This window comes from Anguilla rostrata, chromosome 13 (assembly GCF_018555375.3).
Source record: "Anguilla rostrata isolate EN2019 chromosome 13, ASM1855537v3, whole genome shotgun sequence".
Classification (NCBI taxonomy): domain Eukaryota; kingdom Metazoa; phylum Chordata; class Actinopteri; order Anguilliformes; family Anguillidae; genus Anguilla; species Anguilla rostrata.
The window spans coordinates 38814197-38831413 of record NC_057945.1 but is presented as its reverse complement, the minus strand read 5'-3'; the positions used below and the strand labels follow the sequence as shown (position 1 = coordinate 38831413).

At 43.7% G+C, this 17217-nt stretch overlaps 1 protein-coding gene and 2 long non-coding RNA genes across 3 annotated transcripts in view; 1 reads left to right on the top strand and 2 right to left on the bottom strand.

Annotated features, from left to right (window-relative positions):
- Window positions 1-1769, bottom strand: part of LOC135238073 (uncharacterized) — a 2264-nt gene extending 495 nt beyond the window's left edge. Inside the window, exons 1-2 of the long non-coding RNA XR_010325005.1 lie at window positions 1554-1769; window positions 275-478 (exon numbers count right to left, since the gene is read on the bottom strand). This is a non-coding gene — a long non-coding RNA (uncharacterized LOC135238073). The remainder of the gene's footprint in view (window positions 1-274; window positions 479-1553) is intronic.
- Window positions 1770-6208: 4439 nt separating this feature from the next.
- Window positions 6209-14679, top strand: LOC135238022 (uncharacterized). Its single transcript, XR_010324994.1, has 3 exons — window positions 6209-6490; window positions 12919-13216; window positions 14481-14679. It is a non-coding gene; the product is annotated as an uncharacterized LOC135238022 (long non-coding RNA).
- Window positions 9167-15571, bottom strand: LOC135238021 (cysteine and glycine-rich protein 1-like). The gene is made up of 6 exons (XM_064305649.1): window positions 15415-15571; window positions 12975-13084; window positions 11533-11701; window positions 11083-11212; window positions 10494-10587; window positions 9167-9930 (listed from the first exon to the last, which is right to left on the bottom strand). Exons 2-6 carry the CDS (start codon window positions 13081-13083, stop codon window positions 9854-9856), a joined length of 579 nt encoding a protein of 192 aa, XP_064161719.1. The 5' UTR covers window position 13084; window positions 15415-15571; the 3' UTR covers window positions 9167-9853.
- Between the last annotated feature and the right edge of the window lie 1646 nt (window positions 15572-17217).

Sequence of the window (17217 nt, the reverse complement as noted above, 5' to 3'; positions counted from 1 at the left end):
AGGCTGAAGAATTGTGCTACCTGGATAACTGTACTACCTAAGGATTGCGCTACCTGGATAACTGTGCTACCTGGATAACTGTACTACCTAAGGATTGCGCTACCTGGATAACTGTGCTACCTGGATAACTGTACTACCTAGATAATTGTGCTACCTGAGGATTGTGCTACCAATATCACCTCTGTAATCAATCAGCTCCTTCAAAGCTTTGGAGCCATGCACCATGTTTTCCCACATCTCCTACGGGACGGGGGCGGGGACAGAGCCCCCACACCTGGTCTTTGTCCGCCCGCCACTTCCCGGCGCTGACAGGCACGCGACCGAAATAAGAAGGGTGACGGCGGACGGAACACGGCGAAGGGGATGACGCGGCCCGTCGGGGAATGTCACACCGTCTGCGGCGACGGCGGCTTTCTCCCGCCAGATTCCAGAGAGCTCTGAGAGGCACGGAGGGATTGTCTCCCGAAATAGAGCCTCGCTAATTAAAAAATCATTTAAAAAAAAAAAAAAAAAGGTCAGGAGTGCTCGTCTGATTCTGTGCAATTTAACAAAAGCCTGAACTGGCGCAGTATTTTATAAAAAAAAATGCATACATCAAAAATTTAAATATTTAGACACCTGACTCAAGACTATTTATTAAGGGCTACTTTATGAAGGTTTTGAGTGAAGATGGTGATTAGTTAATTAGCTGAATCGGGTGTCGGAGTGCTGGGCTGTAGATGCAGCTACTCTTGAGTCTATAAATTTTGGCTGACAAATTTCTAAATACAATGTGTCTGAGGAGATCAAAGTTACAAGAAATATATTAAAATATTACTATTAATTTTGAGTCAATATTAAGAATACTTAATTTTTAGTCAGTGTTAAGAATACTTAATTTTGAGTCAACGTTAAGCATACTTCATTTTGAGTCAACGTTAAGCATACTTCATTTTGAGTCAACGTTAAGCATACTTCATTTTGAGTCAACGTTAAGCATACTTCATTTAAGAAAATGATGCCTGAATCCGGTGCTGCAGTGTTAAAACTATGGGGAAATAATATAGATTAACAGCAACTGAATACATTTCCGTTTCTTCAGACATGATTGATTAGATATAGCTGTATTGAAGTACAGATTCAAGATGTTAGGTAACAAACATTGGTGGGTGATTATAAGCCTCTTGGGGGGGGGACATCATTGCAAAAAGACACTGGTTCTCAACTGACCTTCTCAGTTAATACATTTTTCAAATTAATTTTTCATTTAAATTTCTTCCATAATTTTGATTAAATAATTATTATCAAATGTGCTCTTGGAATGCCAAAGTTGTTATAGTAATGCAATGTACATCAGCTTATGAAGTATAAAGTCATATAAACTTGTATTGATTTGTTTAAAAAATCATTATCGCCCTCCAGAAGTTCTCAAGATGAATCCCCCCCTAAAGGTGGGTTTGGGGTCTCAAGATGAATCCCCCCTAAAGGTGGGTTTGGGGGTTCCAGCTGAATCCCCCTAAAGATGGGTTTGGGGGTTCACCCCTGAGCAGAGAGAGAGGGCATGCATGTCCTACCTTTCTGGCTCTGATTCTCCTGCTGCTGCTGCTGCTGCTGCTGCTGCGGAAGATGGAAAGAATGAAGATGAAGGGAAAGAATGTGTCCAGATATATAACCCGCCAGCCATCGTCCCCTCTGTCCGCCACTGGGAGATATTAATAGAACGCACACAAAGACACACACACGCACACACACACACACACACCAACACACGCACACACGCGCGCACACACACACACACACACACACACACCAACACACGCACACACGCACACAGCGCACACACACACACACACACAAAGACACACACACACACACACCACACACACACACAACACACACACACACACACACACACACACACACACACGCACACACATCCTTTGTGATCTAACACTTAAAATACCGGTGGAGACGACGGCTCCATGACCTCGTGTTGGTACTGCTTGCTTGTTGAGAGGGATTGGAGAGGAGATAAGGAAGACAGGCACCCTTCTCCAGCAAGGTTTCACTGGCCCTGGATCAGTACCAGAGGAGGGTCTGAAGAACAGAAGAGGAGAGAAAGGTCCTTTCAGCACACCTGCCAGTAAAGCGGGGAGGTGGGGGGGGGGGGGGTGTTCTTTCACCATCTGCTGTATCTATGTGGAGGAAGCATTTTTTAAAAATCTTTTCATTTTTCATTTCCATTACAGGAAAGGTTAAAGCAGGTTGTGTGTCGTTTAAGGAAAATGTCAGGCTTTATTCCAAGGCCATTGTGTTCTTGTCATTCAGTGAGTATCCTGGGTGTGTGTGCGTGTGTGTGCAACTACGTGTGTGGGTGTGTGTGTGTGTGAGTGTACGTGCATGTGCGTGCTTGTGTGTGTGCAACCATGAGTGTGAGTAAGTGTGTGTGTGAGTCACTAATCTGCATTTACATTAGGTGAATTTCACCTACCTCCCGAATTTGCTGAATTGAAATGGAATTGATCCAGCCCGTGTTTGCTGTGCAGTACACGTGACTGAATTCTCACTGTGACTGTACAGTATGGCTGACCTCTTACAGCTGCTTACATTTCTCACTTATATACGGCAGCCTGGTCCACCAAATTCAGTTCATTGCATGGAAACTAGAAGCCCTGTTTTTGATGTGAAAGCTGGGTAATGTATCTGTTATATAGTCCACATATTTTTTTGTGAAACCATTACTCCTTCCATTCATCCATCCATTACATCCAATTAATAGTGCTGACCAGTGAACTGAATACTGAAAGATAATTATTATGCAGGAAGTTAAACTGACTCCAATTTTCCTCTAAAAGTATTTTCCTCTGTATTCAGAAAGAAAGAGTAAAAAAAAACAAAAAAAAAAACATCCTTAACCATTTGGAATTTGAAAAGGCCAGTTGTGGGATGTACACCTCAGGTGTAGGACACCTTGGAGGGTTCCTGGCCAAAAAGGCTTGGAGGGTCTGGCCAAAGGTCAAAGGACAAAGGTCAAATAGAATGAACAAACCCTGGTCTGGAGTTGAGATATAGTACTTAAAAGCTGGCCATAACACAAGCCGTCAAGTCTTCTCTCATTGTTCCGTTGTAGTAAGAGTCCTGCTCTTTATAAAAAGGCTCTTTCTTTGCTAGCTGGCATCATCCTGAACGTGGCGCAGATTAACGTCATGCCTGTGTTAGATGTGAATGCTGCCCTGTCAGCCGCTCCAGACGTTTTGAATTCTCGCAGGCTCAGTCGTAATGGCCGCTAAGTCCAGCCGTCTGGGTCATAACATTTTTTAAGCCGAGGGGAAAATGACGGGCAAAAAAAATGAAATATGCATATTCATGCACCTCTGAGAATACCCCCCCCCCCCCACACACATAGCCCCAATCCCACTGCGATGACTGATCAAGCATGGCGTGTCTGTCAATCGCGCGTCGCTTCTGTCAGTCCGAACGACGTTGTGGAGGGAGGCCATTGCGACGTGTGGATTCTCTGGGATTAGCGTGGGCTTGGCCGTCCCGTCCGTGACCGGGCTATTCTGAGAGACTGCGTGGGCCTGCCTAAATCCAGACCCTGCGGTCCTAAGGGCCATTTTTACAGAACACCCCCTCTAAGTGGCTTTGGCCATCATATGCGTATGTACGTACGAACATCTTAATACAGAGCTTGACACTACTGTAGTAGGCTTAACGTTGAGATAGCGTTGATGGATGACAGAATAACCTAACGTGTCTCTGTGTTTATACCTCAGCTCGCAAAGCTAATAAAACAAGCTCGAAACTGTCCAGACCCACAGCGCAACTGTACTAACTGTATAGCTAGGCAGCTATGGAATGTTCTCACCTCTGTAACATTATTTGTTGTCCTCCGTGTGTCCATACATCTGTGTGCCCTTAGCTCCTACTCATGCGTGCAGGATAGCATCCGTACGCGCAACTAGTTAACTAAGTAGAGGATCCATACCCAACTAGGTACCTAGTATGCACCTATCTCTGCATCCCGAAACATGACGGCCACTTTGCCTTTATGCAACTACTTACTCCTAACTTAAACAACGAGCACCACCTGCACATGCGTCCTACTAAACGTCCCTCTCAGATCGTCCGTGAGTGAGTGAGTGAGTGACCACAATTTGCCACACATAGCCCACGGCGGCAGTTCCTGCACACCACGGGAAAAAGTACTCATGTTCATAGGCTTCTCCTCATGAAAATCTATATTTACACGAGACCTGGCTTGTATGGTCGATATGGATAATTAATGAGTTTATGGTAATGTAAAACTGCAATAGACTCCTTTCATGCAGTTCAGTGCGGCTGCAGTGCTAAATGCACAGTATTGCACAACACACCATCCACCGAAAATAAATTTCACTGTGTGTGCTATTTATCGGATGCAACGTCAGTCCAGGTGAATTCTGTACCACCACAAACGTAAATGGGCTGCATTTATATAGCGCTTTTATCCAAAGCGCTTTACAATTGATGCCTCTCATTCACCAGAACAATTAGGGGCTAGGTGTCTTGCTCAGGGACACTTCGACACGCCCAGGGCGGGGATCGAACTGGCAACCCTCCGACTGCCAGACAACCGCTCTTGCCTCCTGAGCTATGTCGCCCCCACTCCCTGCTTATAAGAGAGTGAAAATATAAATGAGGGTTTCCTTTGTCCACACACACCCGGTCAAGCAGTTGCATTTCAATTCAGTCAATTCAGAAAATGCAAAAAAAATTGAATTCACAAATTGATTTTCCGATTAATTAAATTTCAGTTTATGCCCTGAATGTGTGTGTGTGTGTGTGTGTGTGTGCATTGTGCATACATGCATACATACTGTAGGAGACAAGCATAAATATCCACAGATACCACGAGACTTCAAATTCAAATTTTTAAGGGGAAAACATTACGCGAATAAAGTGCAATGCAAACCATGCTTTTCACAGCAAAAGTGTTTATACATGATATTTTTCCTGTTAAACACTTTGAGCTGCAGTCTGTATGAAAGGTGCTATACAAATAAAGTTATTATTATTATTATTATTATTATTATTATTATAACATCAATATATGACAAATAGCCTACATATGTTTGTTCCTTCAAAAGTTTTTCTGCTGCTCAGGTCAACTCCTTTCAGTTCATTTCACTTTCAACAGTAGAGCTTCTCCCATTTCAGCCGTTTACAATTCAGCACGTTGTTATTTCTGTTCTGACTGAGTAAAGCTCTTCAGTTCATATACCGAGAGAATCCATTTTTTTCTTGGAATTCACATAAACTCTTGGGTTTCAGTTCAACCCGACCGCACCTATCAGTGACACACCCACTCCACCCACTATTAATACTGGCGGTTTCCTTTATTGTGGCCCGGTTTCTTTAACAATGTTCAGGAAGCAATCATCACAGATTATTCTTTGGTTCTTTAGAAGGACGAACTTCCCACTGTTTATTCAAAATATATATCTTAGCCAGTGTAAATGAACGTGATTTACGAAGTCGTAAAATAACCAATATTCCCACCCATCACATGATCGCTAATGAGATTATTACAGACAAACAAGACCGAAAAACAGAAGTCTTGAAGTTTAAATAAATAAACAAATAAATAAATAAAGTATGCTTAAGTTCTACATTATGTGGGTCAACAGTGGTTAAGGAACTGGGTTTACAATTCTAAAGTTCTTGGTTAAATTCCTCTCATTATTCCTATATAATGAACAGAGTATTTAATGTAATGTAAAAGACCATAAGCTTCTTTTCAGTGTCTACTAAAATCAAACCGTTACTAGAATACATCATCGCTGCTTATTAAACATAAAGATCACGCCTGCATTGTCAGTTAATCCTGTCAAGTCATTTCAATAATCATTGCATAGTGACGAAGGCGCAGTTAATTTTGCCTTGGAAACACAGGAGCGCTGGGACCAATTGCTTCAACTTTGAGGGAACTAGATAGCGTATTTTGGTCAGAAAAGGGGGGTGATTTGAACGGATCCATTCAGTTAATTGAATTATTATTTCCTCGAGAGAATTGTCGATTTGTTTAATCCAACTAATGTGCACGGCAACGGTCCGTGCAGATAACAACCGTTTGTAAACTATTTGACTTAATGAATAGTTGCATTCATTTTAGGTTCATGTTAGATATTGATCATTAGCGATCATCACTATTGCATTTTTATTGGGTCAAAGTGCATTTATAAACGCACGTGCAGGACGCGCTTATTAGAGAGTTTTGAAAAGATCAGCGGCGTCGGTCTACCGCTAGAGACCCTTGTCACGGAATTGAGAATCTCAGTAGCAAACAATCTCAACGTGATATATGTATTATATTTTAGAGTTCAAAACAATTGTTTGGTAATGTGTGGGTTTTTTTTTAAAACAACACAACTAGGAACACATTGGGACGTTTACAGGGGTCCACAAGCGGCTGAACCAATGTTTTCAATGGAGGCATCTGATGGCGTACTCCAGAGACAAACTAAGATAAGTCAAAGGCCGCCTGGTGCACGTTTAGAATAAATATAAAAACACAAACTTTTGCAGAACTACAGCTTTCTTTATGTGCAACCAAACCCTCTTCAGACTCCATCCCTGATCTCAGAACATTGCTCACAAATTGAAGCAGTAATCGATGCATCGTTGATCAACAACCAGAGCTTTTTTTTTTTTTTAAAAAAAAACACCCTTGGACGTCGAACTAGATGGTTAACGAAGAGGGTAATTTGGGGGATCGGATTTGCCCTTTAATGCTAGTTTGGTTGTTTGCTACCTGAAATTTAGGCTCCATCGGGGAAAAATAAAGTATTTTGTGATGCCAGGTAGCTAATTCCATTCAAACGATACACCTACATATAGTAGGCCTAGTATATGTTATTGTTTATTTTGGTGTGTATAAGCCTAGCAGTTTAGCATTAGTTTGGTGGTCTTCTGTAAAGGGCCAGATGCTTGTACGAACATAGGGAAACATGAGCATCACTGCTGTGGAATAAAAATTATGGCCTGTTTAGTTTCTGTGAAGCATATAGGCCTACTGCTGACATTTTAGTTGTTGCTTCACTCGGCATCTTTTTTTTAAATAGGCTATATAAATGAGTTAGAACGAAGACACGTGCGACATTTTATTAATGGATATAACGAACAGTGTTCTTTGTACTTTTTTTGTTTGTTTTTAAACCGCTTATCTTCTTTCAGCAGCGAACCAAATTAACTTTTTATGCGGTACTCGTTTTTCTGGCTAAGGCCCAGTTTATTTGATCCGCTAATGGCCTTTTCACAAGGATGTGTTTGTACATGACTGTTCGGAACAGGTTTTCCCGATGTCAGCCCAACCCTAGAACGTGATGGAAAAACTCAACAAAAAGAAAGGAAAGAACGGGAAAGGCTGATTGGAATGCACATTCATTTCTGTAGTGTATTTTTTAATTCTTATTCCGGGTTGTTTATTTAGATTTTCTGTGCACGGTTTGCAAATACAAAATGGTATAATTGTACAGTATTTGAACTGTAACTAAATGGCATTTTTAATTATGAGTTTGATAATTCGCACGTGCCTGTGATGTGTTCTGTGCGTTCTATGGTGGTGTGCATCAAAACGATCAAAACAGTGGGGACCAAACGGTGCTTTCGTTAAAAAGCGGTACATTTGGTATTTAATCAGGTTTTTTTTTAAATGGACTTCATTTAACCATTGTACCAAAGTAGGCTAGGGATGAGAGCCTACTTCTGCAAACATGTCATCATGGATCAGGGCGTTCATTTTAAAAACAAAAGAATGACATTCTTTTGTAGTCTAACGTGGTCTTGACACGCCGAAAGGGCATTTTGTGTAATTATACGCTTATTTAGGGCAGGTATTTCCGGTTCTTACACCTGTCAGTGAATGAAAGCCATGCCAAGTTGTTTCCACTAGAGGGCGCACGGCTGTTAGTTTCCTGCCTTCCAGTTTCGACTGAAATGACAGGAAAGTGCACAGAATTGTGATCTTCACGCAAAGAATTTCCTTAAAGTTTGTGGAAACTATGGATTAGGATTTCTTTGGATTTGTTTACATTTGTGAGCAACACTGACTTATCAAAATCCTTTAACTAATTTAGCAGAATTGTTTGGGGTGGCAGTGTAGTCCCTCCTGTATCCTAGCAGCCCTACACACAGGTATCTCTCCTGTATCCTAGCAACCCTTCTCACAGGTATATCTCCTGTATCCTAGCAGCCCTACGCACAGGTATCTCTCCTGTATCCTAGCAACCCTTCTCACAGGTATATCTCCTGTATCCTAGCAGCCTTACGCACAGGTATCTCTCCTGCCCAAAGCTCTATCAGTTTTCCTCCGTACAGCTCTCTGATAACTGCTATTAATCCTTCCTTTGACAGCTTTGACATTTGGCTCTGCTGTGCGTTTTATCTCCTTCTCCTCACACTGCTGCCTGATGTGTATCATAGGTCCAAACATCTGTGTCCTACAGTGTCTCGCATGCTTTCTGAGATGCTCCGATACCCTGTGTTTGTGTGCGTGTGCGTGAAGGAAGGAAGGAAGGAAAGAAGGTAGAAAGGATGGATGGAAGGAGAGAAGGGAGGATTGTTCCAGGCGGTGATGAATCGGTTAATCCAGATGTCTCGCTGGTCTTCGACGTGTCTGCGCCATTGTTTTCAGTGCCGGCTGGAGAGAGATGTTCAGCCACCAACCCCCGCCCCTCCCCCAGTCAGTGGCTTCCTTTTATCACCAGTGCACCCCCACCCCCCACTCCAAACAGTACTATCTCACTGCTTCAAGGACAACAACCCATTGTCTGATTGCGTGGTGCATTTGTTGTTGTTGTTGTTGAACGATCATGGAAACTGACCGGTCATAATAGCTTGATGAAGGGCGTTGCCATTTTCTGCTATTTTCACACTTAGTTAATCTTTCTCGATGGCCATACTCAGCTAAACGATTAGCAGGACTGGTTGCATATTAAAGTTTGATCGTTCGGTAGCATTCTGTTTTAGGACTGAATGATAATTGGTTCAGGATTATAATATTCCACCTTGAGCTTGTGCTGCAGTTACCTGGAAACAATTCATAACGTCAGTTTACGATGTGTTTATGCTGTGATAGTGCAGTAAGTGTTCTATATACAAAGACAATAAGACGATTACACTGGGCAATGAGAATATTTCCAGGAGATTTCTTTTTAACACATCGTTCAGTTTTATTTGGCTGTGTATGACATTTGAAAGTTTCTGCATGCCTGAAAAATTTGGAGAAGGAACAGACATAATAAATATAGTTATCGAAGGGGGTGTGATGATGGGCACGTCTAAAGTTAAGGAATGGACAGGGACACAGTAGCTCTACTGAGCTGCAGCTAAAACAGACGGGGGGTTATGGAAATGTGTGGTGTACATTATCTGTAAGGCTGTTTCGATAAGAGCAGTGGCCTCCAGACAAGCTCAGTGATGCAGAACAGCAGTCCTGTGTTAAACTTAAGATTAACTGTCCACGAAATGACGCTTGCTTTACATACTGCTATTGCTCTGCTGTTGAACAGACCGCCCATTAGTGGTAACATGGGGATGGCCAATTTTTTTTATTTTATTAAAATGCTCACACAGTATGTAATACCAGCACGGTAGTTATGAAAAGTATTAGATATTGAATTGAGCGGATGGTAAAATATGGTCGAAGTAACATTCTCTCACTGCTGATTGGTTGGTTTGGTTCACCATCCGCTACAGTGAGTCTGAGCTCTTGCGCCTTGTGTGCTGGTGTGACGTCATGTTCCGCAGAGGAATGCTGGTAGTGAGTGAAGGATGCTGGGAGCAGTAAAATCCAAGCGGGCCAGGCGTCCGTCGCGTTCTGTAGGTCCGGCACCTACTGGGCGTGTGCCAACGCCCCTGCACCCTGACCGAATCCAAACCCTTTGGGGCCGAAGTTTTTGGCATAGCATGCTATAGATTGAGAGGCAAGGGGAAAGCAATGTCAGATACATGCTGTGGTTGACATTATCACGAAACGTACATCTAATTGCATTTTCATGCAGACAAAATAAGTTAACGAGCTTACAGAAATTGGCTTTGGGGAAAGTATTAGGTGTTACCAAGCAAACGGTCATATTAGGCATATTTTCAAATGCTTGGGAAATCCAATCAAACGCTGTCCTGGGGTTTATACAGAAAGCCCTGTTTCTTTTAGACTTTTTTTTTTTTTTTACAATTACAGCAGTGTATAGAGCACACCAGTAGAGTTGGGTATATATGGCTTATTGTACATGCTCTACGTGTCATGTTTGTTCCTGGTCTAAAACGATGCGAGGTTCTGTGACAGGAAGAGGAAGTGGGGTGTGTGGCGGCACTGTGGGAGACAGAAAGAGGAAGTGGGGTATGTGGCAGACAGAAAGAGGAAGTGGCGTGTGTGGCGGCGCTGTGGGAGACCGAAAGAGGAAGTGGGGTATGTGGCGGAGCTGTGGGAGACAGGAAGAGGAAGTGGGGTATGTGGCGGCGCTGTGGGAGACCTTTGCAGTAGATTTCTCCGTCTCTGTCGGCCAGCGTGGTGGACTCCAGGCCCTTCCCGCAGTTGGCGCAGCGGAAACAGGCCTTGTGCCAGGACTGCGGGTAGAAGCAGTGACATCATCAGAGTGGGGGAGCAGGGCGGGGGGGCATGGGGTTTCAAAAATTGGTAATCGGCTGCATACGTATGTTTAAGGACTCGATGGTCAGCGTTTTGTAACTTGTACCTAGTTACCAAACTAGTGTCTTTTTGGCAGTGCGATGTATTGGGAAGGGACCTGGGCTTGTAGCTCAAAGGTTGTGGGTTTGATGCCCAGCTGGGGTGCTGCTATTGTACCCCAGTGAAAAGTGAGTTGCTTCAGTAAAATGTCCAGCTGTGCGAATGGTTTGTCAGTAAAATGTCCGGGTGTGCGAATGGTTTGTCTGTAAAATATAGGCTGTGTAAGACATCCTGTGTGAGAGCATGTGCTGAATGCTGAAATGCAGCATAACTGAACACTGCACTGCCACCCGCAGCCCTACTGCATGACTGGCGGTAGCGGGCCTGTTGCTATGGCAACGCCCAGTGTAGCTCGCCACGCCTCTCTCACTTACGTTTCCGCCCCCCACCACCTTCTCGGCGGCGTAGACGACTTTCCCGCAGCGGGGGCACACGTCGGAGCCTTGGGGCGCGAACTTGGATGCGTTGGGGTTGGGGTTGTTGGTGGGACGGTGTGCGGCCGGCCTGGGGAGGAGAGGGAAAAGAATGAGAAACAGTCCTGTGAAGTCTAGAGCAGTGGCTCCCAAACCTGTTCCTGGAGATCTACCTTTCAGCCCTAACATCCTGACGTCCGGTACAGCCCTAACGAAGCACACTTCATTCAACAGCTAGAGATCTTTTTGAGTAGAATCAGGTGTGCCAATTTAGGATTGAAATGAAACCCTACAGGACGGCAGATCTCAAGGAAGCAGGTTGGGAGCCACTGACCTCTAGAAGCTACATGCCATGTCGGGAGATGGAGCAAAAAACATTTACCAAAAAAAAGAAGGAATTGAGGGAGTTACTCGTCATGTTTGATTCCGAGCGATTCGCCCTTGTCCATGCTGAGGGTGCCGGCTCCTCCCCCGAACCCGTAGCCTTTTGGCCCGTACTTCTTGCCGTAGCAGGACTTGCAGAAGATCTCATCCATGTGCACTGCCACGGTGGTGCTGTCCAGGTTCTTCTTGCACACCACTGAAAGCCAACAGAGCCGCTGTGTTTATCGGAGTGAGTTTATCGGAGAACAGCGTTTACCAGTGGCAGATATCACAGTGTCTGTAAGTTACAGTACCTCCCTGGAGCTGCAGTTTAGAGACTCTGGCCAAAAGGATCCATCAAAATGCTGTTCTCAAAGTTTTTTTTTTAAATTTTTTAATCTTATCTACATCTTAGATTAATCGAAATAAGATGTGCTGTACTTGTGGGTGGCTGCTCCTTGACTTTCCTGTCCAGTTCATCCCAGACTAGCTTGATTATGCTTCACTTGTTGGAAAATGGAAAGAATTTGTTCATCTGTTTATTTTGCCAAATATGCTGTTTTTATTAACTCCAAAATTAGAGTTCACTATCATACTATATGTGAAGTAAAAGATTCTTTAACTGACTTCACTTTGTACCTTATGCCATTTTAGGATATTTACAGAAGTTGAACACCTTGAAATTAATTTAGAACAGTAAGTAAACCAGAGTAAAGTATACTAAAGCTTTTGACCTGTAGTGTCTTCCTTTATATGATGTCTCTGAAAGAAAGCAGCTGGATTTGCTATTTGAGAACATAAGGCAGTTGGACCTATCAGATATTTATAAACAAGCTGTACCAGGTCCGTTTGCTTGGCACGTACAGATGTAACTTTTTCCTCAGGCTTGCTCATGGAAATGCTCAATGACTCTTTTTAAAAAAAATAAATAAATAAATAAATAAAATGCTGAGCGCAGATATTTCAGTATCCCATTAGCCATGTCTCGAGGTGACCTTAAAATATGAATCGGTTTGATTAATGCCGTTCCTTTGGTTTCTGTTTCCGCTCAGTGTCCAGATAATTTCTTCCCGACACAAAGTACCTCCTACGCGGATGGTAATGGATCGCGTTTGTACGTTTTTACGTTGCGGAGAACCTTAATGTGAGAGGGCAGGATCTGCGTCTCCAGCAATGCTCACTTCAGTGATGCGCAGCAGCCAGACATAACCAGCTCACTGCCCAGGAGGGGGAAGGCAGGGGATTAATGAGCCAGGTGAACTGAAGTATGTTTAGATGCCTGGATTAAGAGAGCCAGGTTGGGAATTCTGGATGGATATCGGGGAAACCCCACCCCCACGCTTTCATCCTTTGTGTTTAGTGCTGTGGGATATTTAATAACCTGTAAACTGTTTAAAAAATAAATTTAAAAAAAAAAAAAAGAAATGCAGACAGCAGTCACATCATAACATTTCCTGCTCGTTCCCCATCCATAATGGAAGCACACTTACTGCAGAGGAAGCAGGACTTGTGGAAGCTCTTCCCCTCACACTGAACTTCCTCGGCGAAGTACACCGTCTTCTGGCAGCACCCACACTTGTTTCCTCCCCCAAACGGCATCCTGTGGAGACAAGGGCCGAAACTGCCAATCACCAAGCTCCAATCGCCAAGGGCCAATCACCAAGCTCCAGTCACCAAGCTCCAATTACAAAGCGCCAATCACCAAGCTCCAATCACAGAGCACCAGAATAAGGTCTGTCACACCGATTCCCCATCAGACTTTATTTGTAATTTTTCAGGAAGGGTGCCTTTTACAGCTTCCAGGGGTTCCTCTTTGAAAAATGCAAACCCTGGGAAAGGGCTTTATTGGCCAATAGAGTACTATGCCAACAACCTCAAGATGACATTACATTACATTACAGGCATTTAGCAGACGCTCTTATCCAGAGCGACTTACACAACTTTTACATAGAATTTTTACATTGTATCCATTTATACAGCTGGATATATACTGAAGCAATTTCGGTTAAGTACCTTGCTCAAGGGTACAACGGCAGTGTCCTACCCGGGAATCGAACCTGCAACCTTTTTTGGTTACAAGCCCAGTTCCTTACCCACTGTGGGGAAAAAAGCTTCCTTGTGTGTAATTTCCTGAAATGTTGTTTTTAATTTTTATTTTATTTAATAGCCTGATAACTGATTTAAATTTGCCTACAGTTTAAATAAGGATAAAAGTAAGTTCAGGGTAGCAAGCCAGTTTTCTTACAGACAATGCTCCAACTTTTGCTGTCCTCTAATTTCCAGAATCAAGGGCACGTTGAAAATTGAATTAGGCGGTGTTCAGCTGTGGCTGTTCCTGATGGCTGTACGGCTGTCACTGATGCCCCATAGTGGTGCTCAGGTGGTACTGCAGTGCAGCTCAGTATCCACTACACTAGCGCCTCCCAGCTGTACTCCCTCTCCCCGTCCCACTGCGCCCTCTCTTTAGGGAGGTAGGCTATATCAAACACCCCTGATATGCCCTTATATGGAGGTTATAGCCATTGCCTTGCCAAAGGGAGCCTGCTATCCTCCCACTCAGTAAAACTTGAAGTTCTGTGAGAACCGAATGAAATGTGCTCTATTTACAAACATCTTCATAAACGTACGTTGTGTGTGTATATATACAGAAAGGATATGATTTGTATCCACTGCCTATAGAATGCAGTTGTAACCTGGCTCAGGTCTTTAGTAAAGTGGCTACTCTTTAAACCATATTTCCATTGGCATCGATCGTTTATTAACGGCTATTTTTCTGTCCGTCACAGACGCCAGTGGCTGTAAAAGAACATTTCAGCTGAGTGAAGTTAAAAACGCGGGCCTTTAGGGAACTATTTCCAGATCTCACGTGGGATGCACTATTGCCACGGAGTATCTATAAGCTGTGAAACTCTCGAATGGAATTAGACGGCCGCTTTCCTTCGAATGTTTGAATGTGATGAAGGCTGTTGCTTTAGTGCTTTCCTCTGTGTGTTCAGGAAACTGCCCTCCCGCTTTGGTCTGGCGTGATGACTCGCTGTCCTTAAAGGCCTTGCGCAGATACTGCTGAGCCCTGTGGAAAACTGCTATAAAAGGGAAGGTATTTTCATCTCCCCGCACGAAAGAATGAATCAAACGTTGTATTCTGCAGTCTGGGACTCCTCACAGCGGCAATAAAGCTGCATTTTTATCATTTGATTGATTGGTACGGTAGTCAAATGGATTCTTTTATGAGCGGCTCGGAACAAAATGGCTTTTGTTTTGTCGTCGAGACCATTAGAGAACTCCTGAGCCGAGTGACGACGCCGATGGCTAGTAAGGAGCGTTTCTCTGCGGAAGTTGAATTTTGAGCTTTAACTTTCGAGCCGAGCTGCTTGTTTTCATCTTTTACAGTCATCTGTGCCCGACATTCTGCCAACAATTCATGATCCTGAGCACGGCCCGTCGTCACTCTCTCACACAGAAAGGCTCTGTGTCTCTGGGAGGCTGTTGTCTGTTGCTGAGGCTGAGAGGGGCACCAATATTTACAAAATTCAAGACTGTGTCCTTTCAGCTGATTGTAACCTGTCAAAATGCTTTGTTAAGCTTTAAATCCTCTCCTCTTGCCATTCACATACATTTATATGTAATCACTGTGGAAGCTCAGTGTTCATGTGGCGAATTCTGAATTTAAAATAAGAGCACTTGTTGTCTTAAAAATAATACCTTGTGGTGATGATCATAGACTGAGTTATGTTTGAATTCACACCTACACAACACATCTGTAGTATTGGAGTTGAAAAATAGTTGTTCAACTTTTTTAAAATTCATTTTTATGATTACAAATATTAGTACAATTATTTTAGTACTGTGAACTACATGTGTGCAGCTGCAGTTAGCTGTCATTCACAGGTGTGTGAAAGTGAGGGATTGTGGGTAATTTTGCCCTCTTACCTGTCTGAGGCTGTGGTCTTTGGTGTTCTGTGAGCTTGGTCTCAGTTGAGTGCAGATGTGATGGAGAATGGCAGCACACAGCTACTGCAGATCTCGGTTTAATACCGAGATACAGGGAGGGAGGGAGGGGTTGAGAGAGGGAGAGGGAGGGAGGCAGAGAGGAGAAGAGGGAGATGGGTGTGAGGGAGTGGCTTTGAACATCACATCAAAATAACTTTCCTTTTTTGTCAACACACTTTTTTTTTTTTCATATTTCTGAGTCTGAGTCCAACACCGATTGGATTTAGAGGGTTGGAGAGTGTGAGTGTGTGTGTGAATCTGACACAGGTTGGGTTTAGGAGGAGGCTGGTGGAGTGTGTGTGCGAGTGTGTGTGTGTGTGCGTGCGGAGCCAGACTTCTCCATAACCAAGTGAAGAAAAGCATTTCCAGCTGTCAGCTGCAGTAACGTGTCACTGTTCAGCACCTGCTTCCCGTCGCAAACATCCCCTTAGAGGGAAAGGCTGTAGTTCCAGCTCTTTTCCTCCAAAATTATTTAAAGTACAAAACACCCAGTTTTACAACCGAGTCAGTACAGCCAGGGGTAAAGCAGGCACTGAATACACACTGCGAAGGTGTGTATGGAGTTAGTGACATCATTGTGCAGGCAAATCATGGACTTTGCAGAAAGATAACCTGGCCGTGGTTATAAAAGGTCTCTTGCTCGTGATTGGTCATTTTCTACCTGTACGTCTGATGGCTGTCCAATGGCATGGCGTCTGCGCAGACCAGCTGAGCCTCAAATGAGATTACCTTCTGTGCCTGTATGTTCGCAATGAGGTGTTTCACAGGGCAGTTACTGCTAAATGAAGCGTGTCAGAGACACTGCTGAACACCCCCACCCCCCCACACCCCCCCCCCCCCCCCCCCCCAGTCACCACTGAGGGCTTGAATGGCTCCAGATCAGACGCATCAGTTTCCACCCCCCGTAGTTCCGCCGCTGTGCTGTGGAATGGCTTACTTTCCTGCCCGTCCCCATAACCATTTTGGTCATTAAATAATCTTTCTCTAAAATAGTAATTGTACCCCGTTGTGGGTAAGGCATGAAAACGTGATTCGGGAGCAGTATAAACATTTGCCCGTGTCTCTTGAACCTTGACTAGCTCGAGAAACAGAAGATCAAACAACATCGTCTTGCCCAAAATGGCTGAACCGCTGATTTCATAGCCATTATCATCGTATTTGCACAGATGTTATTTAAATGACCGATCGTAAAACGACTGGTCCGGTTACTTCAGCTGTGAGAACGGATGCTCTTTTGCAGTGAACCTACCCTGGATTAAATAAAGGTTAAATTAAAAAAAATAAATGCATTCAACTGCTGTGATGTTTTTTCTGAGAATCTTCCCAAAAGCTTTTCTCAAAAACATGAGTGATTTTAGCTGAATATTCTACAGGGGCAGTGCCTGCTGGGTAATACATTTTTTAAGGGGAAAAATCCCACTGTTCGCTGTAATACAGATGTAGTACACGTCTCGTCATTCTCTTACTCCATACGCCTGTGACGTGATCAAAAAAGTACACGTTGAAGTAGTTTCTTCTGGTTGCCTCTAAAAGAAGAAAACCAGAAGAAGAAGGAAAAAAGAAGACATTAGTTTAACTAAGAATACAAAAACAGTGAATGTTTCCACTCTTCCTCTCCCAGGATAGCGTTTTGGTCGGAATCACTGCCTCTGATCCATAAGGCTGTAAATTCTGTTGGAACGCTGCCTCGGAGTGTTGAGCCTTGGGGACGGCTTCTCTTCCTTACAAGGTGATTGTTATGAT

Excerpts from the sequence above, each read along its gene's own strand:
- LOC135238021 (XM_064305649.1), bottom strand. The coding sequence starts at position 13,083 with ATGCCGTTTGGGGGAGGAAACAAGTGTGGGTGCTGCCAGAAGACGGTG. Across the intron at positions 11,213-11,532 it reads CTCGGAATCAAACATGACGA|GCCGGCCGCACACCGTCCCA; the intron begins GTAACTCCCTCA and ends TCTCCTCCCCAG. Across the intron at positions 9,931-10,493 it reads CGGAGAAATCTACTGCAAAG|CATGCTATGCCAAAAACTTC; the intron begins GTCTCCCACAGC and ends CTCAATCTATAG.